The sequence below is a fragment of the Podarcis raffonei genome, chromosome 3 (assembly GCF_027172205.1).
Source record: "Podarcis raffonei isolate rPodRaf1 chromosome 3, rPodRaf1.pri, whole genome shotgun sequence".
Classification (NCBI taxonomy): domain Eukaryota; kingdom Metazoa; phylum Chordata; class Lepidosauria; order Squamata; family Lacertidae; genus Podarcis; species Podarcis raffonei.
Window position 1 is genome coordinate 59,426,154 of NC_070604.1, and position 18,920 is coordinate 59,445,073.

Here is an 18,920-nt window from a genome sequence, read left to right on the forward strand (position 1 = left end):
GTGTCTGACTTTTCTCATGACAAGAGTAATAGTGTCACTATTTTGGACAGACCTATTTCCTTAAAAATATTACATTCACCCTAGTATTCCATGTGGATTGCTGTTCATTTGTCTTGCAAAATTCTCAGAGAGATGAACATTCACGACGATGAAGGCAGCATTTTTTAAATGACACTTAACAAGGCAGTTCAGGAGGATCTATATTTCATTCAGACTCTTAGGAAGAGTGTATAAATTGGGCTACGCACATAGCATATTAACAGCCAACAACATAGAGACAGATGATGGCAAATACATGCTTCTAATGCCATCAGTCTAGGATTTCTGGCACCACAGCAATCCTATCTTGATGCAATATTTATGTACTCTATGTCAGGCTTCTGCCAGAATGAAAGCTAACCTCATAACCGAGAGCCACTCATAGCGCTCATGGGAGCAGAATGTGGCAGTTGCCTTGGCTCTCTGAAGTCCTCCAGTACTTCATTGGTTGATAATTCTTCTGCTTTCATTTAAAACGAAGTGATGAGCTCCATCTTCCTAGACCTGAGACTTTGACTGCAGCCTGGACAATCATAATGGGGGAGAGAGTGGGGATTGGCTCAAAAGCACAGCTTAGGTTAAGCCCTGCCACTTGCCAAAATCCTAACATTAATGGTAAATATGACAGCTACACTTTTATTACAAGTATTTCAGGGGAAGTGGAAGTGTGCAGAACCAGCATGCACCCATCATGTTTAATAATAATAATAATAATAATAATAATAATAATAATAATAATAATACTTATATGCTGCCCATCTGACTGGGCTGCCCCAGCCACTCTGGCATGTTCTCCTTCATGTCATGGAGTTCATCTTACTACATGTCTGGGCAGCACCAGTGTGTGTTTCATCATCTCAATTCCACATCGCTGACAGCAGTCAGCAAGGAAACCAACATGTCAACATGTGGGTTAAGTTGTACTAGAAGCCCTGAGGCCAGTGAAGGTATCGTTCTGCCCTAAAGCTTTTAAAGCCAGGATTTGCCTGGTTTCCATGCACCTACCTGTACACAGCCTTCATGCACGTAGGGAAACAAGCCTGGAAGCAATATCAACCAGAGTTTCTGCATATATGTGACCCAGGAACTCTTCTTAATGGCTTCCAAACAAGCAAGATTCATAAGTTTTAATTGCTTCCTGGCTTGTTTCTTTGTTTGCATAAAGGGAGGAGCAAGTGGTAGGAGTGAGCTGCACCAAGCTCTAGCATAGTGTGGTTTATAAAGTCAGGATTTGATGGTGTATGTGCAGCTGTTGTCTGGATATCCATCTCAATCTTTCTCCTCTGTTCAACACACACGGCTGGTTGAACAAATCTATTAGAGTCCAGTCTCTGAGTGATGTTATAGCAAATGGCAAACACAAGCATTATTTTTTGGAATGTCTGTGCACTGATAAAGGCCTAATGTAGGTGTAAACACTAGGTTTTTAATTCTGAAACATAGGCCTAGCATAGTAAAGTTTAAAGAAGTGACGTTTAAATAAGCATGAATGAAGACTCGATTCACTGAGCGAAACTGCTCCTGGAACATTCCATAAAATGCCTTTTCACTACAGTTACCCACCAAAATGCATTTCTTAGTTTTTATATATCAAATACTAGACCTGTGAAACCTGTAAAAGATATTCAAAATATTATTATTGCCTGGGCTATATGCTGAACTTTCAAAATAAAACAGAAACTTTTTTTATGTGTATATGCAAGTATATAAACAAATGTTGTAATTTCAATATCAGCACTGGAACTGAGTTTCTCTCACCTAAATACAGTTATGCTTCCTATTTCAACACATGCACCTACAAACACATGATCATGCATTCAGCATTTCTTCCTGCTCTTTGTGGGGAAAGTAAGAATATACAGGATTATACATTATGTAATTTCTTTTTTTAAAAAAAGATTGAGGAGATAACTATTGGCATATGTCATTCAAAGGAAAAAAATGGTTGCGAATTATAAAATTATATATACATATGAGGAAGGGGCATCCTTATCTAGTTGATAAAAACACTGAAGACTGTGGAAGGATGGTCTAAGAATTGAAACAGTGACTCCAACAAGTCCAAGGGCAAGGTCACTGTTGACCAAAATACGATTACACAGATCTGGTTGTGGTCAGGAACATGGAAAAGAGAGTCCATATGGAGATTTAATAACAGCACCAGATCCATTCTTGAGTTCAGAACCACTGAGATCCCGCAACAGAAGTTCAAGAAAGTTCGTTCAAGGCAGCTCTTCTCACAGCTGGTGGGGCTGATGGCGACCTGGAGGCCCACCTGGAAGGCAAACGCCTGTTTGCTGGCCGAGCTGGCCGAGAGAAGCCTTTCGCATTTGACTGCTTAGCTGGCGCAGACACCTACAAATACAAATGTGGCTGCTTGGGTAACAAAGTCAGAACAAAACCCCTCAAAAAGCATTCATGGAATTTAAAGAGAATGACTAGCCTTACAACAGGTGGCCGCTGGCTATTAAAAGGTCCAGAGAATGTGTTGTTTACCATAACATAGCAATGCAAAGATGTAAGGACAGAGGAACTCCTGCATGTGTCAAAAATATGTGGCACGCTAGTAAGTCACAAAATATGCATGGGAGACTCTAAATGAGAGCTAAAACACACAACTCTCTCTCTGCACATGGCCAAAGCTGGATGAAGTCAAGCAGGTTGCGGAGTGAACTGGTTGTGTGGTGGCTCCATCCCTGATGCCACTCACACCTCTCAGCATACCGTCAGGTTTTACAAAAGCTTATTGTATGTTGATGGGAAACTGACTGTGTGATGCAACCAAATGCCCACTGTCTTGTAGGGGCAGCTGTGGCTAGGCACAGAATTATGGGTGGGCAGACTCTGCGCCCAGCTTCCTATTCCGCAGTCACAAATTTAATTGTGATGACTTTGGAGCACATCTGGTGACTTATCTGAAAGTAACTTGATGTGTTCATTTTGAATCAGTAGGGCCTCTGGGGACCATTGCACTCCCAATGATGCCTTTCAGAACATGGCAGAGCCTAGAAGACTCTCTAAAATGTTTCTCTGCCACCACCTTTCCCTAATTTATCATGGTGGGTGTTGATAGATGACTCTTGGGAAATCATACAGTAATGGCTCAGGCTTCAGGCCATGCAGTGGCGGGGGTAGAGAGCAGGTGGGGGCATGGCTGGCACGTGTCCCGGGGCACGGCATACTGCCTGGGGCATGGCATGTGTCGCAGGGGTGTGGCAGGCTCCCTGCAGGGGCATGGTGTGCATCCTGGGGGTGTGGCGCCCAGCGTGGAGGGAGGGCAGCCGTGATGGCACCCCACTGGGATCGTGGTGCTGGGGGCAGTGCGCTCCCCCTCCCTCCTCTTCCTCTGCCAGTGAGGCCATGGTCAATGCTGTGAGCATGTCTAGGAATGCTCTGAAGTAGACAGGAGCATAGGAAGCTGCCTCATACTATTAGACCATCTACCTCAGTATTGTCTACCATGACTGGCAGTTGCCCTGCCTGGAGATGCCGGGGGTTAAACATGGAGCTTTCTCCATGCAAAGCAGTTGCTCTGAGAACATAAGAATGGAAGAACCACCTGCAGGATCATGCCAACGGTCAACCAGATGCCTGTGAAAAAACCTGCAGCCACAAGAGCACTCTCCCCGCCTGTGGTTTCTGACAACTGCTACAGCTCTTCCACAGAAGTACAATTCCCCCTTTTTTAATTTGAAAAGCTGTTTTAAGAAAAGGACTTTTGGAGTGGGAAAGTAGGGAGGAATATGCTCCATCTTTTCCCGACTCAGTTGCTTCTCCACCCCTAAGCACCTCATCTTTCAAGCAACTTTCCAAGCTAAACAAGGACAGCTGGGCTACCATCTTGCATGTAATGTCTAGTTTCTGCCCTACTCTTTGCCTTCTTCCTGTGGCCAATGTGGATAGCTGCTCAGTGGCAGCTTGTGGGGGCAGGGGCAGGCAGAAGCAGTGGTGTCCCCTCGGTGGCAATAGCACTCATAGAACTATAGAATTGTAGAGCTGGAAGGGTCTAGACGGCCATCTAGTAAAATCACCCTGCAATGCAGGAATCTTTTGCCCAATGTGGGGCTCAAACCCATGACCCTGTACTGATTGAGTTATCCATCATGAGCCATTGTGCTAATTGAAACAGGGATGAGGTGTCACCACTGTGCCAAAGACTCCCCAGTCTCACCATCTAGCCTCCCACCACCCCCATCCTGATGAGTGCAGTAGTGTCCCAGGAGGATGCCACTGTCTTCACACATGGACACCCTCAGCCACCGCTGAGGCTGCTGTTGCTTCCATTATCAATCCTTTTTGTTTCCTGGCTCTTGGGATAAAACAGCAAAATTGCTTCTGCATTGTATTGTATTCCCAGAAGCCTAATGACATGGCTCAAAAGGAAATTGATGGCAAGGAACTGGTAACAACATAATAAAATTACTCCTCCTTTACCAGGACCGTGTTGTCTAACTGCTGTTACAAAATGAATGGCTAAGATATTTTCTTGCTGCCTCGGAAGTGGAAGAATTATTAAAACAAAGGCAGACTCTTAAAGGAACATGGCAAGCTTCTCCTCTTTGTTCTCTCTATGTGCATCAAGGTCTTTGGACCCTGGAGGAGTTTTGCTCAGAAGGGCAGCCTATAAATATTTTAAGGAAGACAAGCAATGAATAATAAAATGAAATGTTAGCATGGTTCCAGTAAAATCAATGGAATAACAGCAACAGGGATGAAAATGAACAATCTGTGGGTTGCACGAAATGTATATTCTTCCCCGCTTTGGCCAATTTTGGGACTATTTTTACAGGAACTTTACAATCAATTCAACCTCACTCCAGCCAGCGATCATTTCTGGCTTTCAACATGTAATATTTAAAGACATTTGATTAGATGATGAATGCCAATCCACCTTGCTTGTACATTTATTTTCTATTATTTTTCATGCCTTTTGAATCCTTTTACATCAACGAGTTATTATCATATCCTTGCACTAATCCTGTGATGTCTTTTATGGAGTCAGGGCTCCAATGAGCAGATGGAAAACCCACTCTGCAGACCATTGTTCCTAATTCACACAGTCTGTTCCACAATGGACTGAGCATGCAGCAATTGGGAAGCACTTTCGGGCAGCGTCAGATTGGGAATTGTAATAAATCATCCTTGAGAGCTCTGTCTAAAATTTCTCCTATAACAGATGGTGTAAAATGCAAATGGAACCCTGAGAGAGCTGTGTATGCTGCATCCAATATTTGATTTGTTAAGGAACCAACCCAGCCATCCCACTCATCTCTGAAGCTTACTAAGCGACTTGAGCTAGTCACTCCCTCAGGCTAGCCTACCTCACAGCACTGTTGTGTGGGTGCAAGAGGCCCAGGGACTAAGAAACTCAAGGAAGGCCATATTGGACAACATGTGCTGCCTCAAGCTTCTTCAAAGAAGAGTAGGGTCAAAATGTGACAAATGGGTCAACTTTCATTATAAAGGCATACCTCGGGAAATTTCTGCTTCTCTTTGCCATGCTTGGCATAAAGCCCAATGTGCCGGGTCGAATTCTTCGGCTGCTCCTGCTTCCCTTGATCTGTCTGGAGCATTTCAAAATAGTGGCCCAATTTCTCGCAGCTGCCACCCGCCAATTCCGAACTGGGCGGCAGCCAGCGCTCTTTGTGGAGCTTTGAGTTCCATGCAGCGGTTGACTTTTCATAGTTCTTCAGAAGCTTCTCGACGACCCCATAGTTGGATCTGGAGTCTGCGGATCGCGGCCGGCCGGACAAATTGCTTGGCTTCCAGTCATGTTCATGGAGCATATGCTGGTAACCACTTAGGAGTCCATTGAGCTGCCTCTGCTGCCCTGTGGCTTTGGCATTTTTGCTGGGCTTGGAGGCTTTCTCATCCATTTTTGAAGAGAGCCTGGGATTCAGAACACAGGCTGGCTCTTCCTTTTGCGCCCTGCTGGCCACACCGTCCTGAACTATGGGGCGGGGTTTGGGGTCTCCAGACAGCACTGGCACCACTGGGTTCCGTTCCACACACTTGTGGCCTTTATCTGTGTGAAACACGGTTCTGTTGAACTCATCAATTTTTGCCTCCAGCGTTTCATTTCGTTGAGTCTTTCCAGTTCCATAGCCAGAATCACCCAGGGTGTTGCACACAGGGACATATAAGTCACTGCTATAATGCACACTGCTTTGCGATATAGGATGCTGTTGTTTCTGGGGCACCATATTTCCGTCAGAACAGCTCTTCTGGACAGAATGTGAGGCAGAGTCCTTTTTAGGACTATTCCCAACCTTACTTGCATCATGAGACCAAGTGTTATGAGAAAACCCTGCAGGCAGCTTGCATTCAAGGGACTGATCCCTTTTCTCAGTGGGTATCGTGGTAGCCATAGCAGGCCCACTAACAGATTTCCATTCATTTGTCAGTGGCATTGGAGCATCACATTGCTTTGCAAAAGGCAGGTGAGTCAATGCATTTTCTTCCTGGTCCTCCTGGGTCTCGCAGCTGCTGTTGTGCCCTGTTTCTTTTGCTAATGCTTCGGAAACCTGTGCGAGAGAGCTGGCCAAGTGCCGGGAAGTGCTTCTTGGAGGCACAGGAGGGGCTTCTCTTTTCTGCCAGGGAAAAAAGCCTGTTTTCTCAACTCCAGCAAGAGCGCTCGGTGGCATCTCCTTTGAACACCTGCTAATGCCCATCAAGTTCTTCTTGTTGTTTTGCTCTTCTGTATCAAATGCAATTGAAACTGTTTGTGGGTCAGGGTTACGCCCATGGTTCATCTCTTGTGTGATCAGTGCGTTTTCAGTTTCAGCAGATTCTCCCAGGAAAGGAAACAACTTCTTTCTACATATGTAAGAAAAGTATTTTATATTAATCAGCAGTGATTTAACTATTCTCTCCATTACACAAATCAGTCCAGCAACAGTTTCAGAATGTCAATGTAGGATTTGAAGTGGGGACTCAGTCCATGTTCTGTTTGTTTGTTTGTTTGTTTGTTTACCTACCTACCTACCTACCTATATCAATAGGCCCACACCTTTATGAAGCCCATGAGGAGTGTGATCATTCTACACAGCAAATATCTTGAAATCTCTTTCTTTTCAACATGCCAGGGTAACATATCAGCAGCACAACATAACAAAACACACCATTGCCCAAGGTTCTTGTAATCTCATCTTTGATCCCTTAAGAGAACTATCCTAGGGGCCCACCAGCATCCCCCAGAAGAACTGGCTAACCTGAGCGATGTTTGTATATATTTTTGGCAAGCCGTCCCTTGGAGAGAAAAGGAACTTTAATCAGATATCAACAACACTTGTTGGATTACAGAAGCACTTCCTACTTCCCTGTGAATCAAATCCTGTGCCCAAACGAGAACTTAGGTTAGTCACAGCTATCCAAGGCACTCAAGTGTGACTAACTTTCGCTGCCTCAGTGCGAAAGAGGTAAGACCAATGTGTCTTTCACCTTTGAGCTCCACGGGCAACTAAAGCTGGGGGACAGCCTATAAAGCATGCCATTCTTTTTATAATGTATTTAATGTCAGAGGAAGAACTTTTGGGAGCAAGTCCCTTGAAAGGATTAAAGTGTGGTTTCACTGCTCAGCTGCCTCAGATGAGGGAAGGATTTTAACAGGAGCCTCAGGCTGCTGGTTCTTTCACAACCAGATCTAATATGTGATGTGGGCATAGCTTTCAACTGGATTTAAGGTAAAGCAATTTTATTACATGTAGAAGAGGCTAGAAATTTCTCTCTCTCTCTCTCCCCAAGGACACTTAAAGTGATGATGGGGGACCTGTGCCTTCCCTGCCCAGATGAGGCTGAACTACAGGTCTCATCATCCTTGACCTTGCTGGCTGGGGCTGATGGGAGCTGGAGTCCAACATTTGGAGGGCCACAGAGCCTCCACCCTGATTGAAGACTAAAGTATTGTGAACATTTCTCCAGCTCTCATTCAACGTTTCCCAGTTGTTTGCATGTGGCCCTGTGTCTCCAATGTGCCCAAGTAAGAACATCTAATGTAGTGATACCTTTTGTGGTTGGACTTCTTGCGGATTTCCTCTTGGTAGCTGCACAAGTCTTCGCTTACTTTGGCAAGTTCTTTAAGAGCCTATAAATGCAAATAGCAATCTTTTAGTGTGATCAGGTTCTTATCAAATTTCTAGAACGGCTGTAAACACAGCTGTAGCCTATGTTTTCTATTTCAGAGTTAAATAAAGAAGGGCCACATCACAAAAGATACAGACCTGGTAGAGCCATAACTTCTCCTATCTGCTATTTACATTATTGTGTTGTTATGTCTGTGATTTTGATGTTTTATTCTGCTGCAAGCCACCTTGAGTACTTTTTGTAAAAAGGCAAATAAATAAAGCAAAAACCCTGCACACCATGGTTTACCAAATCAGGAGCTAGCCTTATGAATAGGCCACAACCTTGCCTCACGTCCTCCTCCTTCCCTTTCCAAAGCATCTTCCCCTCTCCCCAAGACTTGGTCATCAGCCCAGGTCCTCCTACAAATTGGAAATTGTAATTGTAATTTCTGGAAATCACAGGTATGAAGGAATTTGTTTTTATGCTAATTGTGACTTGAATTGATATGTAATGGCAAACCAAGAAAAGGAATAACCAGGAAAAACTGTACCACATGGGAAAGGAGGAATCGCAGAGGGCACTTATTTTTGAGGTTGACATCCCACTTACAAAGAGAAGCTGCTGAATTGCAACTCATTACCAAACTTAAAACCATGGAGAGACCTGGTCTGAACAAAGACATTGGATTCTTATCTCATTATACATGACAAAGCCATTTTTCACCTTCTCACCCCTTGCTTTTTCCTGTAAGACCTATTGCAGTCGTTAAGAGTCGTCAACAGGCTCATCACAGCTATCTGCCAATCACCCATTCCCACCACCCTTCTGAGTAATACCCCTCCCCACCTTCTCACTATATAGAAGGATCTGGCAACTTCTGTTTCAGTGTATCTGAAGAAGTGTGCATGCACACGAAAGCTCATACCAAGAACTAACTTAGTTGGTCTTTAAGGTGCTACTGGAAGGAATTCCCCCCCCCCCAGCAAATCAGTGTTATGTCTAAATCAGACCACAAACTGCAGCAAAAAGGCTATGCTATCAAATATTTTAAACAAAAAACAGCAAACAGAAGAGTCTGCATGGCTTGACTGACAAGTTCCGGAATCCTCAGCACCCAGGAGATATATTTTGGGGACAGAGGGCAGCGTGACATTCATTTTCTTAGATCTGTAGTTAGCATGTTATCACACATATTCAGTTCAGCTCAGGACAAGCTGATCTGATCTTGTCACCTTCCAGTGGACTCGGAATAGACTCAGATGAGCTGAACACATCAAGTCCATCCATTAAACAGCCACTTATAAAAAGTGTTGACATGTAAGAGGTTGAAGCCTCTGAGCTACCTTCATTTTCCCTAATTGAAATACCCATTACTGGTTTACTCACAATATTGAGATCCTGTGTGTAATTCTTGGTTGTTTTCAAGTCTGGGCAATCTTCAGATTCCTTGTAACTCTCAAAGGCCAGAGTATCATTTGCAAAAGCATGGTTTCTTCCCTTGTTTTTTGCATCTTTGCTCTCCTTTTCTGCCTTGCCGAAAAAACTCTCTTTGTCTGCTGAACAAGAGTTCAGTCCTGGTGTGTCACTCCAAACTGAAGAGGGGGAATGTATGGGTCGTGTCTGTGCCTTGCTATGAATGGCCTTAGTCTCAGAGGCATTCATATTGCTCTCACGCCTTAATTTTACCTCCTGGTAAAGCTGGAAAGGAAACAAAAAGCCTCCTATTAGACCACAGTGATCTTACCAGTGATGAACAAAGGGTGATATCTGTTTTCATGTTGAGCTTGTGTCATCAGACTCCAAAGTCTGGATTCCTCGGTGGGCTGGAATATGTGGAACTTTTTTTTGCTACAGCATCATTTCTTTTCACAAGGAAGTACTGCAATTTCCAAAAATGGTGTCGGTTTCAAACATAAAGCACATGCTGCTGCATACTGGAACAAGGTCTGAAAAGATTCCCATTGTACCACACTAACTCTCAAATGAAGCATCTCCCAGCTGGGCCAACTCTTGGACATCAAAACCAAACCGAATACATGGTGCACCACAATAGGGCATGATAATTGGTACAAGACTATGTAGAGAAGGCATATGATATGAGAAGCAGGGCAGAAGAGCCACTCAGATCCTATTTGTGGGCTTCCAATTGGCACCAGGTTATCTACTGTGAGCACAGGACTCGACTGTATGTGTGTGTGGTTATTGTTTTGGTTTGTTGCTATGTTATGTAGCTTTGTGTTTTTATATTGTAAATTGACCTGAAATCCTTGGATGAAAGGTGGTATATAAATTTAATAAATAATATAATAATACATGGATCTTTGGACTCATCCAGCATGGTTCTAGCTGCTCTTCCATTCGTTCTCAAACTTGGAAGCAGTATCCCTAAGGATTCCTGACCAACTGCTATGGGAAGCATGAGTTCAGCTGTGACCTCTACCCCCATAGGCACAGATTGCACAACAGCCTGTTAGGCTTCCTTTCCAAGGGGAACAGAAAGATATAACAACTGATGGCTCTTCTGCATTTCGCCTCTGCACAGATATCAATTTCAGCTCCCTCTTCAAATTCTATCTTTTCATCTCAAATGAGTTTACAGATTTAGCAAGGCAACAACTATAATATGGAATGGTGATGCTCTTCCATGGAGAAACGAAAGATCTGATGGGCAAAGCAATGGCATCATCATTACAAGGAATACGACTAAGAGGTCAGGGAGCTTGTTAAACAGCTACACTTCACTCTGAAGGCACAAAATGGCAGAGATCCAGTGGGGTCAGCTGCAAACCGCCAGGCAGATGAATCAATGCAGACATATAGTGTGAATGTGGAAAACCAACAAAGCAGACACAGAATCACCAGCAGGAATAGATTCCATGTCCTGGTAAACAAAATACACTGCTAAAATGGCAACTCAAGGGAGCATCAGCAATAATTATACTAAACTTGTCCCATGGGTTAGAACTGTGCGAAGACTGGCAGAGAACGAATGAGTGAAGGGTGTATAAATACAGTTTGTGTCTAGCCTGCGGTATATTGTTTATTGTACTCTCTTGCTACTGAATGCCATCAATAAATATAGCAGGGCTGAGCCAGAATAAATGTGTCCTGCTCTCATGTCCCTGGATTCCAAATTCAAGACATTCCTTTGCATGCTAATAAACAAGATTGGTCAACATTAATCTCAGAAAGCAATGTCTAAAAAAGCACACCTAGATTTGGGGTGGGCAGTGTGTGGCACCCCAGAGTATGTTGGACTTCATGACCAGGCATGATGGAAATTGTAGTCCAACCGCACTTGCAGGGCTGCAGCTTGCTACGCGGCATCTTTTTTTGCATGGATTGCTGTTCCATAATACAAGGGTATGCTCATGACCCCTTTAGTTTTAAAAGCACAGTGCAAATTCTTCCAACACCATTTCTGGCATCAATAGCATGTTAGCATTAGCATGCTTTCTACAGCAATGTCCCAAAAGGCATCATGCTTCAATGTTTATAGAATAAGTGGTGCCTGAAGAACTCCCCCCCCCCCCCCCGCTTCTGAACAGTGGCATAGACACAATGGCTGATTCATTCCAACCCTATGGATTCTTTGGTGAAAGCATCTTTTTAAGTTTTGGGACTTTGCTTAAGACAGTATCATCATGTTAGTTGCTAACATGGAAAAGAACCCAAAAATACCTCTTCTATTTTCTTCTGCATGACCTTCCACTGGCATTCCCACTCTTTCCTTTCATTGTCAAAGCGCTCCAGAAGCTCCATCTTCTCTTTATTCCAGTTCCTCTCAGTTGTGCTCTCCAGTTGTGTCCGTAGGTCCATAGCTGCAGTGACCGAACAGAGAAATGTCCGTGCACCTCTTTTCTCTTCTAAGACTTTCCTGGAATGTGTGGGAGTTACGGAACGGCAAGCCCTACTTGCCTCTGGCTCCAGCTTTTGGGTCAAGCGCAAAGGAGAAGAGCAAAGAAACAGGGAAATCAAACAATCTGCATTAAAGGTTGGTTGCAGAGTATAATTCTATACCTCTTGCTTTAAAATACATACAATACAACAACAGAACAATCTGCTCAGTTGTTCTGCCTGAGCTGGCCTCCTGCTGAACAAGCAATACACAGGTGGATTTTTCGCTAGTGGAGACCAGAGAAAGCTCTGAAACAAGGCCTTCCAAGGGGAGGACTCAGCTGGCCTGGGATCCACTGGATTCCAAGCCAATCTCACTGTCATCACACGATGGAATTGGACTGCTGCAAGAATTGGGCTTGGTCATCCACTATGGCAGCTGGCAGGAAGGGTGGGTGTGAGTTTGGATTCTGCTCTTAATCTCTGGAAAAATGGAAATGGAGGAAATTCAAAATCTGTGGAGAAAGAGCAAATGCATGACAGCTCCTGTAATCTCAACATATACAGGAACTGCCGTTTTATTTTTAGTTTACTCCAGTGGTATTTTATATTCACAAGACTACTAAAAATGCAATGCTGAACGTGTTGATTTTTTAAATATTTCTAACGGTTTTGCAAAACCGTACAAGGTTCTTGGAAGATGTTTCAAAGATGAAACGGGAGCTGCATAATCTATATATGACAGGCAAAGCATTTACATGATTTGCACAATTTAATTAAAAGCAGGCACAGGATCTTGGTAAGTAATTTCTTAGCAGGTGCAAAAATGCTTATCATAGAAGCATGGTGCAGAAAGATATGGAATGTTATGATGGGTAAACTACTTACTATTATTAAGACATGGTTCAGCACTAAAGCTCTGATTAACTTTATGAATGACTCTGATTAACTTTATGAATGACTCTGATTAACTTTATGGAAAACATACATTATGTTGGAAGAAAAATAATCCAGACAGAAATACATGTCTATAGATTAGCAATGCCATAAAATTAAGCATTTTGTCTATCAGAACACAAGCACAATTGATTGACTTATTTAAGTATTACATTTTTGCATTTGCAATGTTGTATTTGGAAAAGTAGTTTCTTTGTCTTTATCTTTTAAACATATTTTTACAAAATACAAATAATTTTTAAACCTATGCAAAAAGAGATGTGTGGCATGATCACCAAAAGATCTGCTATTTGTCTAAATTGAGAAAGAGAGAGTGTTCATTAAAATAAAAAGTACACATTCAAACGTGAGCAGCTGTCCAGGATTGTGATACTCAGTCTTGCAAGGTAATGCTGAGCAACCTCTGTTCTCCCTGGTGCCTGGCAGTGGAAATCAAAACCCTCCAACCTTGCTAGGCCTGGAATGACCAAGACACAGTCCATGTCCTACTATCTCACACTCTGTTGACAAGGCAGCCAAGAATCTAAAGATAGTAAGTTTGCTAATGAAGATGATTTGGAACTGATGCAGTCAATCTCTCCACCTGCTCTTCCCAATAAACAAATACACACACACAGACACACACACACACGGAGGGGCGATCTATACAACAATGGTAGGTTGACTTCAGTCCTGCAGAATCTATACTTTTGCTTCACAAGAATCCCCACAGTCAACCACGTGTATTAACTGTGCAGAGCTCATCCGTCTTAAGTGTTTTTGAGTATTCATTACTGCTTAAGAATATAAGAGATAGCTTGCAGGAGCAGACCAATATCCCAGCAACCAACAGTCACTAGATGATTATTGGTCAGTGGTCTACTGCTTCCCTGTAGTCTACCTATCTCCATCCCACAATAAGGATGCTCTTCGTGCTTAGAATCATACTATGATTTTATTTTCTGAATTCAAACCAACATTGTCAAGGCTGGAGAAAGGATGACCATAATAACATTTTAGGCCTTTCTTATGGGGGCTAAAAAAAATGCTACTGTATATTTCTGATGTCCCAACTCCAAATACAAAAAACTATTATATAAACTGGATTCAATTAACAGGTCCACTAACAGAATCCCACACAATAATTTGTGCTAGCACAACAGCACTTCTCCCCGTCTCCTTCTCCTGTGCCCCCCAACTGGCTCTGGGAGGGGGGGAACCCCCAGAACAACGTGCAGGGAAAATGTTTTGCCTGCCAAGCTAAAATGCTTGCAGTGACAGAACAATTGCCACAGCGCCACATTCAATTCCTCCCTACATTTCTTTGAACGACGGTTCACCAAAGCCCTGGTCATGCAACATGGTTTGTTTGTACAACAGATTTATAGGGTTGGGATGACACACACTGAGCCTGCATGGCCTATGTGCATTCTGTAGTCCTTCTGAGCAGACTCTATATGTGTGCAAATCATAGATGAGATTGAGTTCTTTTCACAATGTGGTTTGGGGCTTAGGGAGCACCCCTTTCACCCCACCCCTTGTTTCCTTCACTGTACATGCCAAGAAGTCAAGGAAGTTGCTTAGGGAAATTCTCTCACCCCCCCCTCAAGACTATGGAAAGCAGTCTTGCTTGGCACCCACAAACAATATCTAGAGCTACCAGAAGGAAACATCTGTCAATTCCCAAGGAATGGGCGATGGCCTCCTTTGCCCTCCTGAGATTTCTGCATTGCAGGGGGTGGGACTAGATGACCCTTGTGTTCTCTTTATATTCCTAAGCCACACAACCTACACAGAGGCTTGCTACCTCAGTGACAAATAAGTATATTTTTGATTGGTGTTTTGCTGCCTGCATCTTAGTTTCATATTTTTATAAGTTGGAAACCACCCAGGGGTTACGTCAACATGATGAGTGATCTATAAATGAAACCAATAAATAATATATTTCTTGGGGAAGGAAAGCAGCCATAGACAAGTATGTATTTGCAGCGTGAGAAGGGATGACAAATTCCTTATCATTCCTCTTCAAAATCATATGTATGCTACTGAGTGTCTCTCACCTGCGTGATGAAACATTTAAGCCCTTCTTTTTCTGGTTCTCACCCAGACATTTCACAGGACTCTGAAGCTCCAAAGGGCTCGCTCTTTTCTCCTCTCTTTGCTTCACTTTCCAAAGCTGACTCCGGATCCAGTAAATTCTTTTGTGTTTATACCTGCCAGGAAAAAATTCAGGGCAGCTTTATTACAAATGAGGGTCACTGCTGGTAACTGAGCTGTTCAAATACAACACAATATTCTTAATAAAAAAACGAGGAGCGGCCAAGAGGGACTGATTGTTTAAGCAAAGGTCTTGGCTTCAACTAGGAAACAGTCAGCAGATAAAGCTTCCACGATTTCTTAGGCCAAAGTTCTAGCTGACTGCCAGGGGCTGCAATGACTGTTGCTCAAAAACAAATTCTTACATAAAGTTTCCACTGCCCTGAAAGCTCGTTTGCAGTCTAAATGTCATTTGAAATAGAGCTTGTGCAGCCATTTCAATATTTTTAAAAGTTTACAATAATGTAAAATCACTAGGTTTGATTTTCTAGCAAAATGAAGCTGCACAGTATTTGGAGGGGTGCTACAGTTACCTCTGAGCAGACTTATTCAGATGAATTACAAGACTTTTATTACTTTGACTTCAACTGTATGAAGACTGGTCAATCTGCAGGTTCCGGTGCAAAGCAATAAAATAAGGCAATGTGAAAAAGCAATGATCTTGTGAAGCATTAAGATATAGATGCATTACAGGACAAGCACAAATATAATGCATTTTACCTTAATGTGTATTGATTGTGCTCTTGCAATGCATGCTTTTGCAGTGAAGCTCAGTAGATTTAAAACAAAGGAGCACAAAGCATTTCTGCAATTATTACTTGGTTGCTTAAAGCAATCCTTGCAGTGTACAATCTGTTTCCCACCAAACTACATTTCTGAAACCACACTGGAGACCATCCAAATGCAATCAAGCTCTGGAAGAGCACCATGGGAGTCATTGCATTACATGTAACATAGAATGGGATGGTTGGAAGGAGCTGGAGGTCACATAACTCAAACTTTTGCCCTATGACAGGTCCTGCTTTGCCCCAAGCACTCTCAGCAGATTAGCACATGTCAGATGGACCCCTTGTTAGAGAATTGGCTTGGACTCAGAAAACCTGGACCCAAGTCCCTCTTCTAGTTAAGATTCATTCCGTGGCAATTCACTTTGTGACCTCCAGCTTGTCCTCTGTAAAACGGGAACAAAAGTTACCCTACTTGCAGGGTTACTGTGAAGGTAACAGCAATAAAAGCTGTGAAGCATTTTTTTTTTTGCAAATTAATCATGTTGTAGTACTAGAAGGCTTGAGCAAAGTAGTCACTGTCCTTGAAGGGCAACTTAGTGAAACACATCCAGATGGCCCAACCCAGCAACATCTTGGGTGATATCCAACTGTGCCCATCTGCTAGCAGAACAGACTTCCACTTGCACAACAAAACTCCTTCCTCTCCCTCCCCCTGCAGCCTCATATGCACCCCCTCCAAACTGTTTTGGAGGGTTGGGGAACTGCAGGAGGGTGGAGAGTAAGAGGAGGCCTCCTCACACAATGCTTGATACTGCCCCATTTTATATATATATTCTCCCTTTTCATTCATGTTCTCTTCACTTGCTCCCATTGCTGCTTATGGATCTGCCACATTTTCTTGCTAATTGCCCCCATTGATACTGACACTCAAGCATGACATTTACATGTGGAAAACTGGGTCACTGTTTAATTTTGTACCAAATTCTCAAGCTGGTATTATGGTGGATAAATTCCTTAGGGGACTGTCCCTTAGCTCCATCTCTTATTCTCCTCAGATGATCCTTTCTTCCCTGGGAGAGCAGAATTAAATTTCCCTTTCCTGTATTATTTGTACCCATATGGTCAGGGGAAAATAAAAATAAAGGCTTGGTTGAAGAATCATGGCAGATAATTTACATCAAAGCTCATTCTCCATGTAAATAGGAAGCCTTTTCCTTTTAAAAGAAATGGCTAACATGCAGTGTGTGACACAGCTTTTGTTTCCCTTGGGGAACAGCAGGGCGTCCATCCTTTTCGACATGTCCTAGACAAGGTCAGTAGCTCAATACAGCAGTAAACTGTATGCCAACAATCAATGACATCTGCACCACTGGTTGTTTCCTATGTCAAGCAAACAAGTTTTTCTTTTTTTAAAAAAAGAAAGCAAAACCGTATAGCATTATACTCTCCTTCTATCCCACTCTCTCTGCATACAAACACACATACAAGTCCAAATAGTTTGAAATAAATACCCTTCTGGGGCACGGATGGCAGCAGCTAAAAATAACAGATGGTGACATCAGCCAAGGAGGTGTTATGTTTTAACGGAGATGAACAAAAGTGGTTGCACAAGTCAGCTCTCCGGGAGAGCCGTCTTTTGATTTATCAGCAACGCAGCCATTCAGCTGTGCCAGATAGTTAGGTACATGCTACAAAACAGTTACTTTTGATCACAACTGCAGCCAGCTACTGTGCACTTGAACACACGCATCCAAAACTCAGGCAGTGAAAATCAAGAGCCAAATGATTAAATAAAAAAAACACTCCCTCTATCAAAAAGTGCACCCAGACTTTCCTTAAATAATCCATTTCTTAGTAAGATGATTACTGACCTACATTCACATCAAGAGGAAAAACTAGACAGATGTCAAAATAAGCCGTTGGACACAATGCTATAGCCCCTTCTCATTTTATGTTTTTTTAAATTCTCATAGTCTAAAAATGAGTATAAAACAACAATGAGGTTTAAAGTAGGAGAAAAACCTTACCTTTTATAGAGGAAAAAAACCTTTCAGAAGTATTTCAGTCCAAATGTGAAGTAGTAGTGAAAGCAGTGAAAGTCTTCCAGTTCTGAAAATACTGAAATCATTCAAAGAAAGGAAAAATAATCAGCTTCTCAACCAGGAGAGCTCTTGGAACTCTATTAGATCAACTTTGCAACTTTTTGCAAACTGAAGAACGGTTCCGTTTAGCATCATCCCAACAGCTGGTTTCCAAGTGACGTCAGCACACGGAGGATGGTTTTAGAATCTCTTCCAATCCCCAGCCCTGTAACTTTATATCTTCTCATATTATATGTAAACAACTTTGTGTCCAGGATTTTTTAGGTTTTATAGTGGAGCCCAGTTCTTAAAACTTGCCAGAGCAGCCTGTGTAAATATTAGAGCAGTGACAATAGCCAGTTTTAGATTTCTTTTATTAAAAGGCAGTCATCTTTTTTTCTTTCTTTCTTAAGAAGCATTCTTTCCCTGGAGAATTTTCAGATGCACAGATAGGATAGCAACGTTCCACCACATTTTTTTAAAAATCTACATATTTTCTCCTTCTTCAAAATAATAGCTGTGTCTCAATCTTTTATTCTTTTCAAAAAGCCTTCTTTCAATAGAGAAGAGCAGTTTGAAAAATATTATCAAACTCACAGTGCCCTGCCAAAAAAGACAAAACTTTAAACGAGAACGAGAATCAAACCTAACAATCTTCCTTAATGCCTGTGTGCTGTGAACTCTGTGTGGTTGCCTTTGAAGACTATTCAACAGCTGCAGCTGGTGTGGAATTCAGTGACCCCACCTCATGGTGGGTGGAGGGGTCACTTGGAGCAGAGAAGAACAATATTCCAAGTCTCCACTGGTTGCCTGTTGCCGAGCAGATCAGCACAATTTAAGGAGCTGGTTTAGATTCATAAGGCATGAAACAATGTGACCTCTGCATACTTCATGGCTGTTTTATAGAATTTGGTTTGAACATGCACTCCTGTCATACACAGTCAAGCACTGACCTATAGTGCTTAAAAACACATACTTCATAGGAATATACAGATTACAGGAAGATCTCATAAGTCTGCGGTATGTACTTGTATTAGAAGTCTCACTGGCTTCTGTGAAGCTGTTTATTTTCTCCTACTTGAATTCCATCGCAATTATTTACTCCAGACCTTCTCCTTCTCTGTTTTCCATTACAAAT

General features: G+C 42.6%; 1 protein-coding gene across 2 annotated transcripts; it reads right to left on the reverse strand.

Moving 5' to 3' along the window:
* Positions 1-1,445: 1,445 nt before the first annotated feature.
* On the reverse strand, positions 1,446-18,920 carry KIAA0408 (KIAA0408 ortholog). 2 transcript variants are annotated; one of them, XM_053381860.1, is made up of 7 exons: positions 17,729-18,920; positions 14,937-15,089; positions 11,785-11,924; positions 9,490-9,801; positions 8,043-8,122; positions 5,511-6,855; positions 1,446-2,394 (listed from the first exon to the last, which is right to left on the reverse strand). In XM_053381860.1, exons 2-7 carry the CDS (start codon positions 14,950-14,952, stop codon positions 2,248-2,250), a joined length of 2,040 nt encoding a protein of 679 aa, XP_053237835.1. In that variant the 5' UTR covers positions 14,953-15,089; positions 17,729-18,920; the 3' UTR covers positions 1,446-2,247. The 2 variants fall into 2 exon arrangements, with proteins under 2 accessions (XP_053237835.1, XP_053237836.1); XM_053381861.1 differs by having other exon boundaries at positions 11,785-12,033; positions 17,729-18,916.